At 42.1% G+C, this 20589-nt stretch overlaps 1 protein-coding gene across 1 annotated transcript in view; it reads right to left on the reverse strand.

Moving 5' to 3' along the window:
• Nucleotides 1–5140: 5140 nt before the first annotated feature.
• The window catches only part of rab7a (RAB7a, member RAS oncogene family), a 51868-nt gene continuing 36419 nt past the window's right edge, over nucleotides 5141–20589 (reverse strand). The window contains exons 3-6 of the mRNA XM_060835058.1: nucleotides 13258–13384; nucleotides 9522–9740; nucleotides 8272–8400; nucleotides 5141–6170 (exon numbers count right to left, since the gene is read on the reverse strand). Coding sequence (XP_060691041.1) covers nucleotides 6075–6170; nucleotides 8272–8400; nucleotides 9522–9740; nucleotides 13258–13384 — 571 coding nt within the window. The 3' untranslated portion in view covers nucleotides 5141–6074. The remainder of the gene's footprint in view (nucleotides 6171–8271; nucleotides 8401–9521; nucleotides 9741–13257; nucleotides 13385–20589) is intronic.

Consider the following 20589-nt stretch of genomic DNA (forward strand, 5'->3'; position numbering starts at 1 on the left):
GTAAATGTGGTGTTGGGAGAAGGGAGCTGTGGTTAAAGCTCCCAATGATTTGACATCTAGAGAATTGGAGAATGATACTAATGACCCCACATCACTTAGTTCCAAGGAGGTAAAAGTGTCGAGGAGTGTCCTGTACTTTATTGATAGTGGTATTGTTCCTTGGTTACTGAATCACCTTGTTTGTTCAAGATTCACTGAAAATATTTACCTGGACAATGTGTAAGGCAACCTGTCTTCAGAACTGCAGCTCAGGTTAGTCAGCAGTTTATTGGAAAATGGGTTTAGATTTTAAAATCACCCAGAGAATGCAAATAAAATTGGCGTGGTTCAGACTTACCCTGAGAAGTCGGGGGGTGAAAATTTGAAGATGTTGTCAGCACATACAAGAGAACACCATCATCTGCAAATGATCCAAGCGACCCATCATTCCTATTTGAAATAATATCTCTATTTCTTCACTAGTGTTGGGTCAAATCCCTTCATAACTGTACTATGGGTGTATCTATGAATTAACTGAAGAAAGCAATTCCCCATTAGATTCATGTTAATTAGGAATGGCAATGAATGTTGGCTTCGATAGTAACCTCTTCATCCTATACATGAACGCATCTTGAACTACTACAGATGCAGTTGGACTTTTAAATCAACTTCTACTTCAACTGAGCGATTTACACCAAAAAGGACTGTAACACTGAAGGACTTCAACAGCTAAATTTAGCATCAGAATTGAACTTGCCAAAACCTAAGACTGAACTTTCATGCAACAATAGGAAGATGATGGAGGGCATTGAAGTCACAGATATATGATCCTGAATGGCAGATTAGGGTGCTGGGGATTTGGTTTGGGCCATGGTGCAACAGAAACAGGACATGCAGGAGCAATGGTCCTCCATTGGAGGTGGCACAAGGTTCGTTCATCAGGCAAGACATGTGGTTGCTGCATGTAGTGCAGCAATGGCCCATTTCTCACTCCGGTAATCACTCAAGTCATCATCTTCTGCTTTAGCTGGGTCAATAGTAGTAACTGCAGGGCCTTCAAGCAGTTATAAGCATGTAACCCAAGGTCCTACGGCAAAAGAAGAGATTTTAAGGAGAAATGGTGGCATAGTCGGGATGGTACTAAGCAGAATCCCAAGTTCGTGCTCTGTATGTACATTCAAGTTCTGCCATAATAGATTGTGAAATTTGAATTCAAAATCTGGAAAAAAAAAGTGACTACTGGGTGAAACTTTTCACCATCTTTCCTCCTCCACCCCCCAAAATGGATTCATTAAACTTAGCAAGGACATCTGGCATCTTTGCCTGGCCTGGCTTACATATGACCCATGACCCACAACTCTGCAACTGACTTAACTTGCAGATGGGCCATTAAGAATGGGAAGGGGATACTGGCCTAGCCAAAAACATCCACACAAGTCTCATTTCCAAGAGCTGACATTTGGCAGAACACTCATTACCAAATCTCAAGCACCAAGATGACACTTGGTGGAAGAAAGGTTCTGTTCAATTTGTTCCTACGTGACTAGAGTCTTGCTATCTGCATCACCCTCCAGGTATGGGGGAAGAGATTGTGTTGAGAATATTGGAAACAGATTGATGCAGCAGAGAACAGTATGGTGTTTTTGTAGCATAGTAGTGTCCTTACCTCGATTCTGTAATCAGTCCTTGCCTAAAAGAACTAATCCTGTAACTCCAATCCCTCCAAATTCACCCAACATTAATGGATTGCTGAGCCTATAGTCCCTTGGACTTTCCTTACCACCTTTAAAACACCACATTAGCCATCCTCCAGTCATCTGGCACCTCACCCATTACTACTGGCCCAGCAGTCTCTTCCTTCGCTTTCCACAAAAAAATCAGATACATCTAATCTAGCCTAAGGGATTTGTCTAGCTTTAAAGACTTCTAGCACCTCTGGTGTGGACACCAAGAAGTACTTTCCCCCAAGTTCCCAAGCTGATCACATCCTTTGACAGACTAAAATATTTCATGTCAGTTTTTACTATCATATGCACACCAGAAGCAGACCCTTCAGTCCAAATAATCTATGCCAACCAGATCCTATAATCACTTAGTCCCATTTGCCAGCACTACTGTATTCTAAACCCTTATGTAGCCATCCAAATGGGTTGTGTTGCAAGTGTACCAGCCTCAATTCTGGCAGCTCACTCCATACACTACCCTCTGCAGGAAGTTACCCTTTAGGTCCCTGAAATCTTCCCCCTCACCCTAAACCTTCTAGTTCTAGACTCCCCCACACCAGGAAAAAGACTTGTGTATTGACCATGCCCCTTGTGATTGTACAAACCTCCATTTAAAAAAAAAGTCACTCCTCAGCCTCCAACACTCCAGGAAAAAGAACTCCAGCCTTTTTAGGGTCTCCTACATCTCAAACCCAGGAAATATCCTAGTTAATCTCTTCTGGACCTTTAAGTTTCAGAACATCCTTCTCTAGAAAGGAGACCAGAATTGCACAATGTTGCTAGAGTGGCCTAACAAACTGTTGTATAACCATAAAATACCTCCCAACTCCTACACTCCATTCTGACCAATAAAGAAAGCATACCAAATGCCTTCACTATCCTATCTACAACTCCACTTAAGCAACTATGAACCTGCACACCAACGTCTGTGTAGCAACACTCCCAGGACCTTACCATTAAAGGCAATAAGTCCTACTAATTTGCCTTTCCAAAAGGCAGCACCTCACTAAATATAAATTAAACTCCATCTGCCACTCCCATCCATTGAGCCATCTGATCAAGATCCTGTTGAGGTAACGTTCACTGTCTACTACAACTTCAATTTTGGTCCTACACATCTGTGGTTTCACAGGTGGCTGTGTTGGCCTTTTGGGAGTCTATTCTTTCCCTTATTTACCCTGAAATGTATTTGTAAAATTCTTTGGATTTTCCTTAACCCTTTTGTACCCCAATTTCCCTCGTATCCTTACCGCTCTTGAGAGTCACTCAACCCCAGCTGTCTGACATGCCTCAGTTTTTTGGAGCTGCAATTTCTAATCATCCAGCATTCAACACCTACCAGCCTTGCCTTTACAGGAACATACAATCGCTGGACAAGCAGTTTCTCCCCAGTCAGTCAGCATGGTGGCTCAGTGGTTAGCCCTGTTACCTCAGCACGAGGGAGCTGAGTTCAACCCCTGCATCGGGTGACTGTTTGCCTTTGGTTTCCTCCTATAATCTGAAGATGTGCAGGTCAGGTGAATTGACCATGAGAAATTGCCTAGTGTTCAGGGATGGAATTATTCCAGGGTAAATGTAGAACATAGGGGAATGGGTCTGGGTGGGTTACTCTGAAGGTCAGCGTGGACTTTAAACAGACCCTTGAAAAGGGTCAGGTACATTTTGGCCCCACTATTTTGGCACTCATTCAGAATAAAAATGTGGTCATTTGATTAAAGAGGATGACTAATGACTTCAAGTAAGTTTTATCAACTAGCAGGAGTTGATCATCAAAAGCTGTAGTGACCTGCTGTAAATTCAAATCTTTGTAATCTCTCATTTAACAATGGTCAGTCATCTACTGCCTTGGTGATACTCAAGCCCCCTTTTCTTCATATCGGAGAGCTGTAATACAATTGTATTTTCTTGTAGAGCCCATACCAAAAAAGTGGCTGAAAACATTCCAAGAAAGAGACAAACCAAAATTCTCACTATGGTTATCTATGTCTACACTTATCAAGGGTGTAGACATTCATTTTTATGAAAGATTAGATTTAGTGCAATAAAGTGAATTTCTTACAGGCTCTACAATGAGTTGGTGCCAAAACAGCTCAGCACCAAAGTAATGAGCACCAAAACAGTAGGGCCAAGTGATTGGTGCTAAATAGTCCCATTTCTGTTTAATGACTATAGGGATTGGTCACCTTGACTGTTCCCATCTAAAACAGAAGGTCAAAACTTGGCCTTAGAAGTTGGACTAAACTCTGCAGTTCTATTTCCCATAGTTTGGAAAATAGACTTCCTGAGGTATTCTTCCATTGACCATGGTCACTTGCCCTGCTTCATTTCCAAGAGATGGATTTTTCTACTCTACTACAGGCATCCAGACAATATTCTTGTCCACTTAAATTGCTCTCCAACCAGTCCATTAAGATTATGGCAATCCCAGCCCTCATGATAGCCCCTTCAGTTCCACCCACAACTCAATTGGGCATACTCCCTGAAATTATCCTCCAAGTACCACTAATGTTATCTTTAACCAAAACCACTTGTCCCTTAAAACCTCTATACCCTAGAACAGATCAGCCAGTCATGCCCCTCCCTGAACCACATAGCTATTACAATGATATCCCATTCCCAACCATGACCCAAGTTCATCACCATACCTCCTGCATTACTAGTGCAGTTTAAAAAGAAAATCAGACCTCATTCTCTGCTCTTGCCTGCCTTGATTATTAACTTGCACCCCATATCTACTTCACCAGCCTCTGTTCTTTTCACACCATCTTTGTCCCACATATTCCTTTAGTGGGAAGCCTCAGTACTGGTGAGTCTCCCCACCAGGATACTGGTTCCCTTCCATGTCACTTCTTCCCCATGAAGAAATCCCAATGGTCCAAGATGTGAGCCCTTGCTCCTTAGCTAGGCATTTGTTCGCCCCATCTTATTCCTACTGACTGGCACATGGCACTAGTGTAATAGAGATATTAGCCTTGAGGACCTCTTGCCTAATTTCCTATTCTCTGCAGAACCTGTCACTGGTACCATGGGCCAAGTGTACAGCCACCTTCTGCTGGTCACTCCCTTCTCAGACTAGGAAGAAAAAAAAAAGTTAAGCACAAACAGCTTAAGGCAAGTTGCTTGTTGTAGGAAGTTACATACAATACTTAGAGGATAGCAAATTTGGTCATTAACTTGGATTGCACATGGAGATCTGGCTCAAGTTGTACCTAGTAATACAAGGCTCATTAACTGGAGTGGCCTGTATCCCCATGACCAACTGACTCTGAACTAATGTTAATTAGTTAAGATGGAAAACACAGAAGCAAGGTAGTTAAGAATTCAAGAAAGGCAAAACCTGGGTTGAGTTAGGGGTTAGGAGAAAGGGGGAAAATTGTCTGGATGAAGCAATAATAGACCAAAAACCATATATCTGAAGAGACAAAAAATGAAACCAAGTCACTCCTGTTCTATTTATTGGCAATATCCTCATGATTACAGAAAATTTATCCCATTTACTATAATGTGAACCTTTGCAGGAAATAGATGGAAGTGTAATTTAAAGCTAAGAAGCAAGTCTAGCAACTTTGGCAAAGAGTCACTAGTACCAGACATGAAGTCTGTTCAGCAGTAACTTCATGTTACTAATCTTTTCCATGGGTAGCTGCAGGCAAAACAAGATGACTTTAATACTGATTTTTGCATACAGTACTTCAAAGCATAAGTAAATCAATTTAAGAACACTTATAAACTGAAAACCCAGATGCAAAGATTAAGCAATTGATGTATTTTTTGAATATTGGACCAAAGTCATTTACTTTTAATTGCCAATAAAAAGTATGGCCTGGTCATACCATCTCCCAAGAATTGCTGGTGCTCATTGAGCGTTTTATTCCTTGTCCCAAAAATCAGTTTGAAGTAAATGGTGTTTCAAATGAGGTCACCATGAACTGGGAGGCAGTGTGCAACACTAAATAGGGAGCAGATAAGGAACAGGATGAACATAATCCACAGCAAAATGACTTTCCCTCAATTATCTCCAATAACAGTTTAAAAAATGGGCTTTGAAGATTGGGAGAAAGCACTGGTCATCTCCAGTTCTCACCTTTCAGACAGAACAGATTTTAAAAATCATTTAATCATTCATTTTACAGTACAATTGTAAAACATGGGTCTTCAAACAATAAACTTTGTTCAGTATACATTAGTTTCCTTCCAATGTTACTACCAGTTATACAACAGCTCTGCTAATGAGATGCAACTCTTCCTTGTGCAGAGGGCACTACGCAGTGTGCACAAAGGAATCTTGGCTTGTGGTTGGTTGAGGGAAGGGGAAGGGCAGGGGTGAGGACTGGTGTCAAAGGCCTAATTTGAGGAAACTTTCCCACCCACTCAGCAGCTGCAGCTCTCTGCTGGAGTCTTTGCCCGGTCATTCTTGTCTAGTTTGATTGGTTCTGGAAATTCATTGTAGAGTTCCACTTCAGTTTCCTAGAAAAAGGAAAATTATGGTTGAGACTACATTTAATCAATCTTGTTTGAATAACTTAAGCCTAATCTAGAGTCACTTGACATGCATAGGAGCATTCACTACAATTTTGAATTCTGAAGTACTTCTGTCCCTGGAATTTAAGGGAAACCAGCCTGTTGCAAACTTGCTTAACAAAGCAGTCTTGTATAGGGAATGTTAATGCATTATCAAACTTAAGTCAGATCAGTTATTGGTCAGATAAAGCACACCAGGTGGGGGAGTGATATATACTCAGCTCACTGCTTTGGTGATACAAATCGGAATTTAAAGTAGGGTTGCCCAACTGGGATGCCTAAATCAAAGTCAAAGACAGCAAATAGCAATTTTACAGTAAAGACTCAGTCTCTGGGAATTTTCTCCCCTTTCAGCTATTTACTGCCTGCATTAGAGGACAAGGGGCAGCCATTGAGGCACAGCATAAGCTCCTGGAATGGTTGACAGAAGTGGTACTTGGAAGGTGCAGTGGTAAGTGACAGTACAGGTAGACAATCCTACCCAGATTCCCAAAATCCTAAAAGCTCCAGAGGCTGAAGGTTTTTGTGAAGTTCTCATTAAAAAGGTTGTTCAGCATGCAAAGTTAATACAAGTCCCACCTCAGACTTTATATTGGAGGGTGGGTGGGGGAGGGAAGAGACCCTACCACCATAGGCCTCAATTGTTACAAGGCCTATTTTACTTAGGGAGTCTGCTGTTCAGCAAGGTTTGAAAATTTCAATCTGTCACTTTTTGAATGCTGAATTTCTCAATGTCAAAACAGCTGGCTGAGCACTCTAGATCAAGGATATGCACTTGTACTGGGATTAAACGCCAAGTCTTTAGTGTAGCTCCAAAAAAGCTACAGGGGTCTTCAAATTGTGCCACTTGCTTCTTCCCCACCCCTCAAAGTGGGGTTCAACAGTTCTTTTCCTAGTTAAAAAGGGACACAGGTTGGGGAGCACTGGATAAAAAGGCAACTAGTAGAATTCACTAAGTGAGAAAGATGCTGGAGATTAGAGTCATGTGTGGTGCTGGAAAAGCACAGATCAGGCAATATCAGAGAATAGACTTCAGGCACAAGCCTTCATCAGGAACGAGCTCATCCCTAAAATGTTAACTTTCCTGCTCCTTGGATGCTGCTTGACCTGCTGTGCAGGTCCAGCATCACTAATTCACTGCAGTCAGCTCCCAAATTGGTGTTCAGACAAGCAGATGTTGCGATAGGACTCCTTTGGAGGACTGGCTACTTGTAGGGAATGGTTATGTTTTGGAAAAAAGTGGACAAGAGTAGAGGAGAGAACAGTTAAGCAGGTTGTAAATAGGAGAGAGCATATGACTTTTTGCCTGAAGTATCTACAGGGTTATGTTGATATGATGCTGAACAACAAATTGAAAGGAAAAGCAGTAGAGATTACACCTTCCCCCAATGTTTGCTCAAAGATGATAATTGGAAGTATCACAAGATTAAAACAAGAGGGAGGGGATGAATGTGGGGTGGTGTTGCAGATAGGGAAATGTGCCATTAGAGACCAAGATTTCACTAATTAAAAAGACAAATGAAACCAAGATTCAAAATCATGGCCCACTGAAGGTGACTTACTCATCAGGAAGTACAAATAGCATAATCAATTCAAACTTTAGACTTCCTTCCTACAAAAGGATGGATCTTTTATCTCTTGTAAAACTCAATCTATTGATATGCCCCTTTAAAAATCAAGTAGGCAAAGCAAGATAGTGAACACAAGTGAGGGGAAATGGTTTTTCCTCAAACAGTCAAGTGAATGTACAGTCCAATTTTTACTCTCCTGCAGTATTTCAGGGTGACCAGTGTCCAATTAGTCTCAAGGGAATTAGCTGCTTAACCTATTTCTCTATAATAACTCTTGGTTTGTCTAAGGTCAGGGGAGAAGGATAAGCCAATGTAACATCCATTCTTTCAGAAGGAAGTGGTCACAAGACCAAGTGAACAGAGTTGAGATCACCTCACCTCAAAATAAATTGTGCTTCTAAATAGAATGTTTGAAAACTGGTGTGACCAGATGACTGATCATACAGTATGCAGCTGGTTTTAAAGTACAGTCATACCTGTTTAAGTGCATTCCGTGCAATTGTTTGAAAAGCCTGTTCCACATTTATTGCCTCCTTTGCACTGGTTTCAAAATAAGGGATATTATTTTTGCTCTGACACCATGCTTGTGCTCTTTTCGCAGTGACCTGGGAGGAGAAAAGGGAGACAAACAAAGTTCATTAATATCACTTTCATGCAGATGAATCTGGACAGCCATAATCTCAGTCTCCACTCTGGGAGACTGTTCAACTTTTGGATGCAAGTTTCTTGTATTTATTGCCTTCAAATAGGTGGTTCATACCTAGTTTTAGATTCCAGGATTCAGAGTTAAGAAAAGGCTTACATTCCCAATGCACTGAGGGAACACTGCCCTGTTGGGAATTGAATATATCCCATGGCACAATTCAATTTAGTGTCAAGACCAATATTTATCCACCACAAATCAGATCAAACCATTAGAGTTTGAAACACCTAATTGCCAAATTTTCCTACAACTGGTGGCTAAACTTCCAAAGTAGTTCACTGGTCAAGAAATCAATGAAAGCCACTACACCAAAACCAAGTCTTTCAAGTGACCTATTTGGCTCAAGGCTAGAGAGAGAGAGTGGGCTCAAATGTAGACAAAGATAATGGGGACTCTACAGTGAACAATGATAAAACTGGCTGAACACAAAAACAAGTTTAAAAAAATGAAAGGGATGAATCTGGCTTCTAGTTAAGTGCTGTCCATTAGTGTTCAATGGCTTTTAACATTGCTCAGAGGCTCACAGAAGCAGATCCAACACCTGGTTGGTCCTGTTGCAGGACCCACATGCTTTTCAGGTAAGAGAACTACGATTCAGCCAGTTTGGCGGAGACTCCAGTTTCAGACTATTTCTTACTCCCATCTGAATTGGCTTGATGAGCAATCAACAACCCTAACAATTAACCACTTGCTGCCCACAAGTGAATGGTGTAAAAGCAAGAAAATTCCTCAAACTGCAGATGCTGGAGTTCTGAAACAAAATCAAACTGGAGAAACTGTAGGTCTAGCAGTATCTGAGAAGATAGAGTTCAGTGACTTCAAAAAAACCAGAACCTGACACTAAACATTAGCTTTCTTCCCAGATGCTGCCAGACCTGCTGAATTGGAGAGCCTAGCTTGTACTCTAGTGTTCTGGAATAGGATTTAGTAGGTTAAGCACCAGGCTGACATGGAAAACCAAACCATCAAGCAATTTAGGATTGCAACACCTGAACCTAGTAAGATATACAAAGTTATACATACTTGTCGGTTTTCCAAATCAATCTTGTTTCCAAGGACAACAAATGGAAAGTTTTCTGGATCTCGCGGACTAGCTTGAATGAGAAACTCATCTCTCCAGCTATCAAGAGTTTTGAACGTATTAGGCGCCGTTACGTCAAAGACCAGCACACAGCAGTCAGCTCCTCTGTAGAACGCTACACCCAATGACTGAAACCGCTCTTGTCCAGCTGTATCCCAGATCTAAAAGGACAAGCAAGTTTAAAATTCCACAGCTTCAAAATTTAGATCTCTAGGAAAGCATGCCTAGACCCACCACATGTACAAGCTTTCATTGTCTTGAAAATATTTGCCAGGCATTTATTCATCCATCATAGTTGATTTTTCAACAATGGGAGGCATATGCAACTCAAAAGTGAAGGAGTTTAAATACTTGCATTAAAATTTAGACTAAATCCAACTTTAGATTGAAAGCCAGAAAAATTTGAATCCACTGACCATAGTTAAGACTATTGGTATGATGGAATGGCATTCAAAGCCCAGGAAAATACTGTGGGGAGTTTAAACACCATGACAGTGTATTTAGATTTAAATCAAAATAATTTGTAAAGCAAGGTTCAACAACAATTGACTGACTGAGCAGACCCTATCTGGTTCATGCTATTGTAGAAGATGACCATTTTCACTTAGCTTCACAGGACACCAGATCCACTAAAGTGATACAGCAAGCCAGTTATATAGTTAAATGCTGGCCTTGCCAGTGACCCAAAAGTAGTGTTGGTCAAACACCAAAAACCTGCAGGAACAGTTGGTATACAGACATTTTAGGCAGTAGAAATCATGTCTGGAAGGCACTATTGAAAGGCTCGACAAGTCTCTACTCCATAGGATGCACTATATGCTTGCCAATAGAAGAGGGTGAATGTTGAAGGAAATGGATGGATGCCAAAAGGGATGCTTTGCCCTGGCTGGCAACATTAAGCTGCCCATGCTACTGGAACAGCATCCATCCAGACAAGAGTATACCATACTCAAACAGCATTTTGCAAGGAAGGCTAAGAATGGAGACAAAGGAGGTTCTGACAAGAATTCCAAACTTGCCTAGTAACATTTATACAGCTGATCCAGGCAGAGAGAGATTGTCAATCCTGGGATGTTGACTGTGGATATTAAGTGTAGTAGCACCATTGAAATTACATGGCATTTTACCATGTAAAGTGGCAAGTGTCCAGCTGGCAAAAGATGGAGTTTAATTCAGATAAATGAGAGGTGCTGCATTTTGGGAAATCAAATCTTAGCAGGACTTGTACATTTAATGGTAAGGTCCTAGGGAGTGTTGCTGAACAAAGGGACCTTGGAGTGCAGATTCATAGATCCTTGAAAGTGGAGTTGCAGGTAGATAAGATAGTGAAGGAGGAGTTTGGTATGCTTTCCTTTATTGGTCAGAGTATTGAGTACAGGGGTTGGGAGGTCATGTTGCAGCTGTACAGGACATTGGTTAGGCCACTGTTGAATATTGCATGCAGTTCTGGTCTTCCTCTTATCAGGATTGTGAAACCTGAAAGGGTTCAGAAGAGATAAGTTGCCAGGGTTGGAGGATTTGAGCTACAGGAAGAGATTGAATAGGCTGAAGTGGTTTTCTCTAGAGTGTCAGAGGGGTAAGCTTAGAGGTTTACAAAATTTGAGGGGCACTGATAGGATAAATAGACAAATAGTCTTTTCTTTGGGGTCAGGGAGTCACACTTAGACAGCATAGGTTTAGGGTGAAGGGGAAAGATGTAAAAGAGACCCAAGGGGCAACTTTTTCCACAGGGTGGAATGTATGGAATGAGTTACCAGAGAAAGTGGAGGTGGTACAATTGCAACATTGAGGCATTTGGATGGGCATATGAATAGGGAGGGTTTGGAGGGATATGGACCCAGTGCTGGCAAGTGGCACTAGATTGGACCAGATATCCCAACCCAATCTGTCCATGCTGACCAAAAGGTCTGTTTCCATGCTGTACATTTGACTCTACAGAACCCAAGCTTAAAATGTTGAGATCTTGCTGCATGTGGGCTGCTAGTGCAATTAGATCTCAGATCGATGAAGCAGTTGTAGTTGAAGACAAGTGCCCTGAGCCATGGTGGTGACATTAACTACAGCTATCTTCCTTCAGAGATAGCTGAGCAGTTTTACCTTAGCATTCCCACTGACTAAGTTTGATTAACATGGCAGAAAGGAGCTACTGAACATTGCCATTTAGATCAATCACCCTCACCTTGAATTCAGCTACACTGCCCACATTTTGACCAATGTCAGGAACCAAGTGGCTCCAGTGATCAAGTTGTTCCTTTCCAAGTACTGCTTAGTAGCAGAAATCAACAGAAAGGGCAATTACAGAAAAGCAATAAATGCTGGCCAGCTGGCAGTGCTTAGGTCAAGTATTTTCCACCACTGGACAGCAGTATCATGTGTTAGTTGACTAGGCTGAATTAGTCCTGCTTGATGGTTTCACATTGTCAGATGCCAGTATTGTAGCTACTGGAAAACTTGGCTTTGGGTGCAACTATTTCTGGGACACAGTTCAGTACTATGGCCAGAATGTGGACACTATCATATTAGCATCCATGTAACCTGAGTGTTCTTAAAACATCCAAGTTCAACACTTGTAATCCTAAGTATGGAAATTCCATGCATGGAATGTCAGTAGAGAGAAGAGTAGGTTATTTGCATTCAATAAAAATCAGCAATTTGACAGGCCTTTTGTCTCCCCTTTTATAGGAAACTTGAATAAATATTTCTCCAAACAGCTGGCGAATCTAAAAGTTCAATGCAAGTCAAATTCAAAACTTAAACTCAAATTTGCAAAATTTAACTCCATCTTAACAGGTTACCTTGCAATCTGTTTTCCTACTCTGGGAGTTCACCAGAGTCCTTAAAGGCCAAATATTGGTTGTAGCGATTGGTGGCCCTCAGTCAACCAAAAAAAGAGACTTGGTGCAAGCTGACCAGTTATCCATAATATTTTCCCCAATGAGGACAACTTTATCTCCGCCCTTTAGAGAATGGTCTATTGGCTTGTGCCTAGCTTATAACAAGATTAGTTCAAAATTTAAACCTCTGTTTAGTTAAATCAGTGACCTGCTACTGTCTCCGTGGATTTTCTTTAAAAAAAAGTGATTAGCTGGCTGCCGGTCCTACTTTCCTGGTGGAAAAATAGATGCACTCCATCTTCTGCAGCAACTTCACCACAGTATGCAAGTGATCAGTTCCAAGACACTGGTCAGCTTCCAGTCCCTCAGTTCTCTCAAAGTGCACTTTTCCTGACTTGAAGCTCAGCTATTTAGTAATAGTACCCAACAGCAACTGTCTTATTTCTTAGAGTGGATGAACCAACTGAAAGAAAGCTTACAGGATTAAAACTCATTACTTTTTCCATAAAAGCAGCATTTTAACACCAATCCTAGCTTTCTCCCTCATGTATCTACTTGCTTCTGAAAAGTGGTTTTTCATTTTTAGTATCATACAGGCTTTCAATTTGAAAGGGTCTTCAGTTATCCAGTGATTTTAGAACTGGAGGAAAATTCGAAGGATGTATCTAATAGCAACCAGACCCAAAACTCACTGAACTGACTGCAAGGAGCCAAGCTTAGTATTCTGCTTACTTGTTGAGCCCTGAGAAAACATGCAGCATTTACATAAGGAGCTGGGAGACCTTGTGAATTTTGTCATTGCTAAATAAACCAAGCAGGCAAAGTAAATTTGGTTTGGCATTACCTGCATAGTCACCAATCGATCATCCACCATCACTTCCTTTGTGAGAAAGTCTGCACCTATAGTTGCCTTGTACTGGTTACTGAATTTTTTGTTCACATACTGGTTCATCAAGGAGGTTTTCCCTACCCTAGAAAAGAAAAAAGTTAAAGGATATTATTCAGTTTGCTTCAAATTAAAAATTCAGCTCCTGCTAATCGCTATTGTTTCACAGCAAAATTTACAGAGTAAATGATTGTGATAGTTAACTGGAACCTTGAACTTTGGACAGTAACCAGATGCTGGGGAAAAGTGACTTAAATGTTACCCTTTATTATGAAGACAGTTTCAACTTGAAACAAGTGATAGGGCAAGACAGCACTTGTGGCCTCTACATCATTCCCTCAAGTGGCAACCACATGGCAGAGTGGAGCAGTGTTCTGAAAAAAAGGTGACAATGAGGCCTTAAAGCCAAGGACAAAAAAGTGGGAAGAGTCATATTGGTAAGAGGAGGAAGATTTGGGTAATTTTAGAACAGATTGGGAGATAATAGAAAAAGCTATCTCAGACCTGGTGGTGTTAAAAGGAGATAGGATTGTGATCTCAGACGACACCATGAGGTAACAGTGACCACTTCCTATTTGGAAGAAGAAGGGGGTAGTGGATCCAAGATTAAGCACAAGTGTGATATCAGACTGGGGTGGACAAGGTTGTGACCAGGTTTAGTCTAATAGACGAACTCCAGCTTGGAGCACTGCCCCTTCAAATCAGATGACTTTACTTGAAGAGGCAGCACCCAGCTTTATTTCAAGTTAGACTACCCTAGTGTTATTCAACTTACATATTAAAGTTAGGGAACAAAGGAATGAACTGACTAAAGTGATTTGCTGTTCATTTTAATGATAGTCAATTGAAATGCAGTGGCAGACTAAGTCAGCCATTTCAGAACAGGGGAGGCAAGGCAGAGTAGCACTTAGGCAATCCAGTTACCTGCTAAAGTTCAAAGATTTTTTAGCTCAGGTGCTTGTTGTGGTTCTGTTCACTAAGCTGGGAATTTATGTTGCAAATGTTTTGTCCCATCCGGATTGGGAGCCTCCTGTGAAACGTTTGTGTTGTTTCCTCTGACATTTAGTGGTTGGTCTCTGTTGCTTCCGGTGGTCAGTTCCAGCTGTCCGCTGCAGTGGCCGATATATTGGGTCCGGGTCGATGTGTTTGTCGATTGTTGTTAGAATCTGGATGAGCTGCAAACTCAACCTGGACCCAATATACCAGCCACTGCAGCGGGCAACCAGATGCAGCAGAGACAAACTACTATAAATTGCAGAGGAAACACCACAAGCGCTTCACGGGAGGCTCCCAAATCACCGAGGTCATCTAGACAGGGACAAAACGTCTGCACCACAAATTCCTAATGTTAACAGAACCAAAACCTGCTAAAGTCTAGACCCACAGCACTGTAGTTGACTGAAGAGGGGTTTGGAATGAAACTAGACTGACCACCTGGCAAATACCGGAAACAGGTTGTTGATTCTGCAGTCACCCATACTGAGTGGGAACAGTCTCAGCCTAGTCAAACACTAGTCGTTCTACAGATCCATTCACGTGTCCCAGAAACACCCAGGTTGTCCCACTGATGAATGGAACCAAAAGTAGGATTAGGCAGTTTAGCTCTTCAAGAGCACTGCCATTTAAGACCAGGATAAGATCAGTTATGCTTTCCTGCTAACTTCCAAGAAAAAATTGATCTTTCTGGAAGTGATTTTGCCTCCACTGCATTCTGACAGAAGTTTGTTTTGAGCCTACCTCATTAGTTATGGCCTCAAGACTGTCCTATAAAAAAGGACATTTGTTCGAGATCCACCTTAATCATTTCAGCTCCAGGATAAGGACTCAACCTAACCAATTGTTTCAACAAGCTTCTCATGGAGGGGGAGAGATGAGGATGTTTGAAGACTGCAAAAAGTCCAGGACCATTCACAACTTGCTACTGAGTCCAATGCAATAAGATCAGAACATCCAGGACTTGAGTTGACAAGTGGCAATGAACATTCATGCTACAAGTGGCAGGAACTTGCATCTAACTACACCTCATTCAATTACTATCAGAATCCCTTATTGATGCCTTTCAGTTTCTGGCCAGAAAGTCAGCTGGACTCAATTGGATGTAGCTACAGTAGGTCAGGCTAGGAATACCTCTACCAGTACTGGACTCCTAAAGCCAGTTCACCATCTAGACTAATCAGTAACCAAAATGCAAAGTACTGGGCTAAAATGGTAAGATTCTTGGTAGTGTAGATGAGCAGAGAGATCTGTGTCCCAGTACACAGAATTTGAAAGTTGCCACCCAGGTTGACAGGGTTAAAGCATAGTGTTTTAGCTTTTATTGATAGAGAGATTGAGTTCTGGAACCATGAGGTTATGCTGCAGATGCACAGAACTGGTGCAGCCACACTTGGAGTATTGTTTCAGTTCTGGTTACCACATTACAAGGAGAATGTGGAAGCTTTAGAAAGGGTGCAGAGGAAAATTTACTAGGAAGTTGCCTGGTATGGAGAGAAGGTCTTACATGGAAAGGCTGAGGGACTGGAGGTTTTTTTCGTTAGAGAAGGTTGAGAGGTGACAGACATATGGTCAGAAGGTTAGATAGAGTGGACAGGGAGAGTTTCTTCTCAGTAGGTGACAGTGAGCACAAGGGGACATAACTTTGAGGGGTGATAGATATAGGACAGATGCCGGAGGTAGTTTCTTTACACAGTAAAAAGGGTATGGAATGCTGTGCAACAATGGTAGATTTGTCAACTACATTTTATAGTCGTTGGACAAGCATATGGACATACATGAATAGTGTAGGTTAGATGGGCTTCAGATTAGTATGACAAGTTGGTGCAACATCAAGGGCTGTACTGTGCTATGTTTTATGTTCAGGTGGGTGTAATGAAATACTCCTGATTAGTCAGGATAAGTGCAATACATCTAGTACAGTAGCTAGATTGGCACCAAATTTCTAGTTCTGATTATAGAATAAGTGTACTACAGAAATTAGAGGATCACTGCACCTTCCAAACCCCACCTCAAAAGGAGATAGACTGGAAACCACCAACAAGCCCCCCTCCAAGCCATCCACAATTTGGAAATATTCCTTCAGTGACAATCAAAATTCTGGAATTCCTTTCCTAAAGGCATTTGGATCAATCCACAACATAGGGATTGCACTGGTAAATTAGGGCAACAGAGCCTTCATAGGGTGCTTTGTATTCCAACATTAACCTTGTGGTATATGGCATTACCATTGCTGCTAGTGCATGGAACTTCCAAAGAGGGTGAAGATGTTGACAATTAACTCATGAGGCAGATCCAGGAATATCCTTAACCTAGGATATTTTTGGTCTGAACTCCTAAAGCATTCAACATCCCATTAGCATTTCTGGCTGGATACTCCATTCTTGGTCTCCAGAGAATGGAAGACCACAGATTCAAGTTCAGTTAGCTGAACTGACTAAAGAAACTGGCGGCACTGGATACTACAGAGGTTATGCTTCCAGTCCACATTTTGGCAATAGTATATAGATGTGCTCCAGAACTTGCTAATCTAACTGGATTAGAACAGCTGCACTAGATCCAACATCAGTTCATCAGGAAGTCTGTATACAGGCAAACAAAACCTCAAACTGTATGCTGGAAAAAAGCAGTTAGAAACTCTGGACTGGCAGGTCTAGTGACTCTTCAGAACTAATGATAGCTAGGGAAAAAAGTAATTTCTTTGAAGATAGGTGCAGGGTCAGAAGGAAAAGATAATGTGGAGATAAGGGCCCCCCAAAAAAAAGGGAAAACTTGACAGATAGTGGTCAAAGATCAGTTTGGAGGAGACAATGAATAGCTGCTACCAGAACTATTAGTCCCTGACAGTGGGTAGTGTAAAGACAAGGCCTAGTATATGGGGATTAAGGGAAGCCTGAGAAAAAAGGCACTCAGCTTTAGAGTTGAGCGCAAAGTCCAGAGCACTTCAGGATTTCCATTGGAAGGGGAGGTGCTTTTAGTTTGCAGTGTTTTGCTGGAACAATGCAGCAAGCTTGGAGATGCTGGCCAGACAGAACTGATATACTGAAGTGACAAGGAAGATAGTGTGTTTGTGCTGTACATCTTTAGTCCAACTTCTCCATACTGAAGAGATTTCCAAACCAAACCTTGTGAGCCAGCATTTAGGCCATATTCCTCAACCCTTCCTGTTCATGTGCCCATCCACAGGCCTTTAAAGAGTGTTGTCAATTTTACTAGCTTCTACCTCTGGCAGCTCATTCCATACATGCACCTTCTGGAAATGTTGCCCCTTAGGTCTTTAGCTTCCCCTCATCTTAAACCTATGCCCTCTAGTTTTTGAATCTCCTACCCTGAAGACAGACTTTGGCTATTTACCTTATGGCTGAAAATGTGTTGTGGTTAAAGCACAGCAGGTTAGGCAGCATCTTCCTGAGATGCTGCCTAACCTGCTGTGCTTTAACCAGCAACACATTTTCAGCTGTGATCTCCAGCATCTGCAGACCTCATTTTTTACTCGCTATTTACCTTATCCATACCCTAATTTATAGACCCTTTAAAAAGGTCACCCATCATCCAACATAAAATGGAGAGTCAGTTTAGCCTCTCCCTTAGCTCAAACCAGCAATCCAGGCAACATGTCAAAATCTTTTCTGATCAAAGTTCAACATTCTCCTATAGGAGGGAGGGCAGAATGGAATGCAGTATTTCAAGCAGCCACTGTCACAACATGATCGCCCAGTTCCTAGACAATACACACTGACCAAGACAAGCATACCAAATACATTCTTCATGATCCTGTCTCCACGTAAGGATCAATGAACCTGCATGCCAAAATCTCAGCAACACCCCCCCCCCAGGCCTCACCATTCGAGTATGATGAGATTCTACCCTGATTGGCCCTTTCAATGGGCAGTGTCTCATTTATCCAAAAAGCCAGGAACTACCATTCCTCAGGCCATTGAATCAAAGTCCTGTCAGGTTCTAGTCCAAAAAGCAACCTTCTACGCGAGACAGTTCTGCAGACAACTGGCTAGTTCTTAGTCCATGTGATCTAACTGCAGTAGTTTGTCTACCTCCAGGAACCTTGTCAAATGCCTCACTAAAGTCCATAAAGAACATCCACTGCTTTGCTTTCACTTCCTAAGAAATCCAAGTTAGAGATCCAAGATTTCCCAAAACCATGCCAACTACTCCTGAAAATCAGTCATTGCCTTTCAAAGAGTTTTTAACAAATACATTAAGGGTAAAGAGAATAGGGCCCCTTGAGATCAGGCTACCTTGCTGAGTGGAACTGCAGAAAGTGGGGGGTGGGGGTGGGGGGGTGGAGTGGAATACTAACTGGAAAAGATTAGACTGTAGGGAAATAGATGGTGACATCTTGAAAAATGCCCATATTACAGAAAAGGAGGAAGTGCTGGATGTCTTAAAATGCACAAAAAGTGCATAAATCCACAGGACCTGATCAAGTGTACCCTAGAACTGTGGTAAGCTAGAGAAATGACTGCTGGGCCTCTTGCAGAGATATTTGTATCAATACTCACAGGTGAGGTGCTGGAAGACTGGGAGGTTGACAAATGTGGTGCTATGTTTAAGGTTGCAAGGACAAGCCAGGGAACTATAGACCAGTGAGCCTGACAGTGGTGGGCAAGTTGGAGGGAATCCTGAGGGACAGGATGTATTTGGAAAATCAAGGACTGATTAGGGATAGTCAACATGGATTTGTGTGGGAAATGTCTGAAACTTTGAGCTTTTTGTAGTAACAAGAGGATTGATGAAGGTAGAGTGGTTGGTGTGATCTATGGACTTCAAATGATTTGAATAAGAGCACAAGAGGTATGGTTAGTAAGTTAGTAGGTGACACCAAAATTGGAGATGGAGTGGATAGTGAAGATGGTTCCCTCATTACAACAGGATCTTGAGCAGATGGACCAATGGGATGAGTGGCAGATGGACTTTAATTCAGATAAATGAGGTGCTGTATTTTGGGAAAGCAAATCTTAGCAGGGCTTATACACTTAATGGTAAGGTCCAAGGGAGTGTTGCTGAACAAAGACCTTAGAATGCAGGTTCATAGCTCCTTGAAAAGGAGAGTCACAGGTAGATAGTGAAGGCATTTAGAATGGTTTCCTTTATTGGAAAGAGTATGTAGGACTGGAGTTGGGTCATGTGGCTGTATAGGACATGGATTAGGCCACTATTAGAATATTCTGTGCAATTCTGGTCTCCTTCCTCTTGGAAGGATGTGAGAAACTTGAAGTGGTTCAGAAGAGATTGGAGGATGTTGCTAGTGTTTCAGGAATGAGGGGTTGAATAGGCTAGGGCTGTTTTCCTAGGAGTCTAGGTTGAGGATTGACCTTAGATGTTTACAAAGTCATGAGGAGCATGGTAGGATAAATAGACAGTCTTTTCCCTGGAGTCGGAGTCAAGAACTAGGGGGCATAGATTTAAGGTGGGGGGGGGGGGGGGGGGGGGGGGGAGAAGAAGATAGAGACTAAGGAGCAACTTTTTCCAGAGGGTGGTACAGTTGTGGGATGAGCTGTCAGAGGGATTGGTGGAGGTTGGTACAATTGCAACGTTTAAAAAAAAAAAAAGAGGTATCTGGATGGGTATATGCATAGGAAGGTTTGGAGGGATATGGCCAGGAGCTAGGAGGTGGGACTAGATTGGGTTGGGATCTCTGGCTGACATGGACACGTTGGATCAAAAAGGGTGTTTCTGATGAAATAGATGTAAACCCTACTTGTCACTACTGATGTCAAGCTCACTGGTAGCTAGTTCCTGACTTTCCTTAACATCTTAAGCATCACATTCATTAGCCAGCCTCCAGTCTTTTGGCACTTCATCTGTCAGCATTGATTGTACAAACCTACTGAGGGAAACTCCCACTCTGCCGATGACATGGAGGTCCTGGGCCTCCTTCACTGCTTCCCCCCCAGACGCCTAGAGGAAGAACACATCAACCCCAGGGCATCAATGTAGACTTTAACAGTTTTATCATTTCCCCTTCCCCCACCTCCTCCAAGTTCCAAACTTCTAGCTCAGTACTGATCCCATAACTTGTCTATCTCCTTTTCCACCTATCCACTCCAACCTCCTCCCTGACCTATCACTTCATCTCCTCCCCCACTCACCCATTGTACTCTATGCTACTCTCCCCATGCTTCCAGCTCACTGCCTTTATTCCTGAAGGGCTTTTCCCCAAAATGTTGATTTCGCTGCTCATTGGATGCTACCTGAACTGCTGTGCTCTTCCAGCACCACCAATCCAAAACCTAGTAAGGGGTCAAGTAGTCAGTTTCCTAGCTGGAAACAGTTTAG

The sequence above is a fragment of the Hemiscyllium ocellatum genome, chromosome 14, assembly GCF_020745735.1.
Source record: "Hemiscyllium ocellatum isolate sHemOce1 chromosome 14, sHemOce1.pat.X.cur, whole genome shotgun sequence".
Taxonomy (NCBI): Eukaryota; Metazoa; Chordata; class Chondrichthyes; order Orectolobiformes; family Hemiscylliidae; genus Hemiscyllium; species Hemiscyllium ocellatum.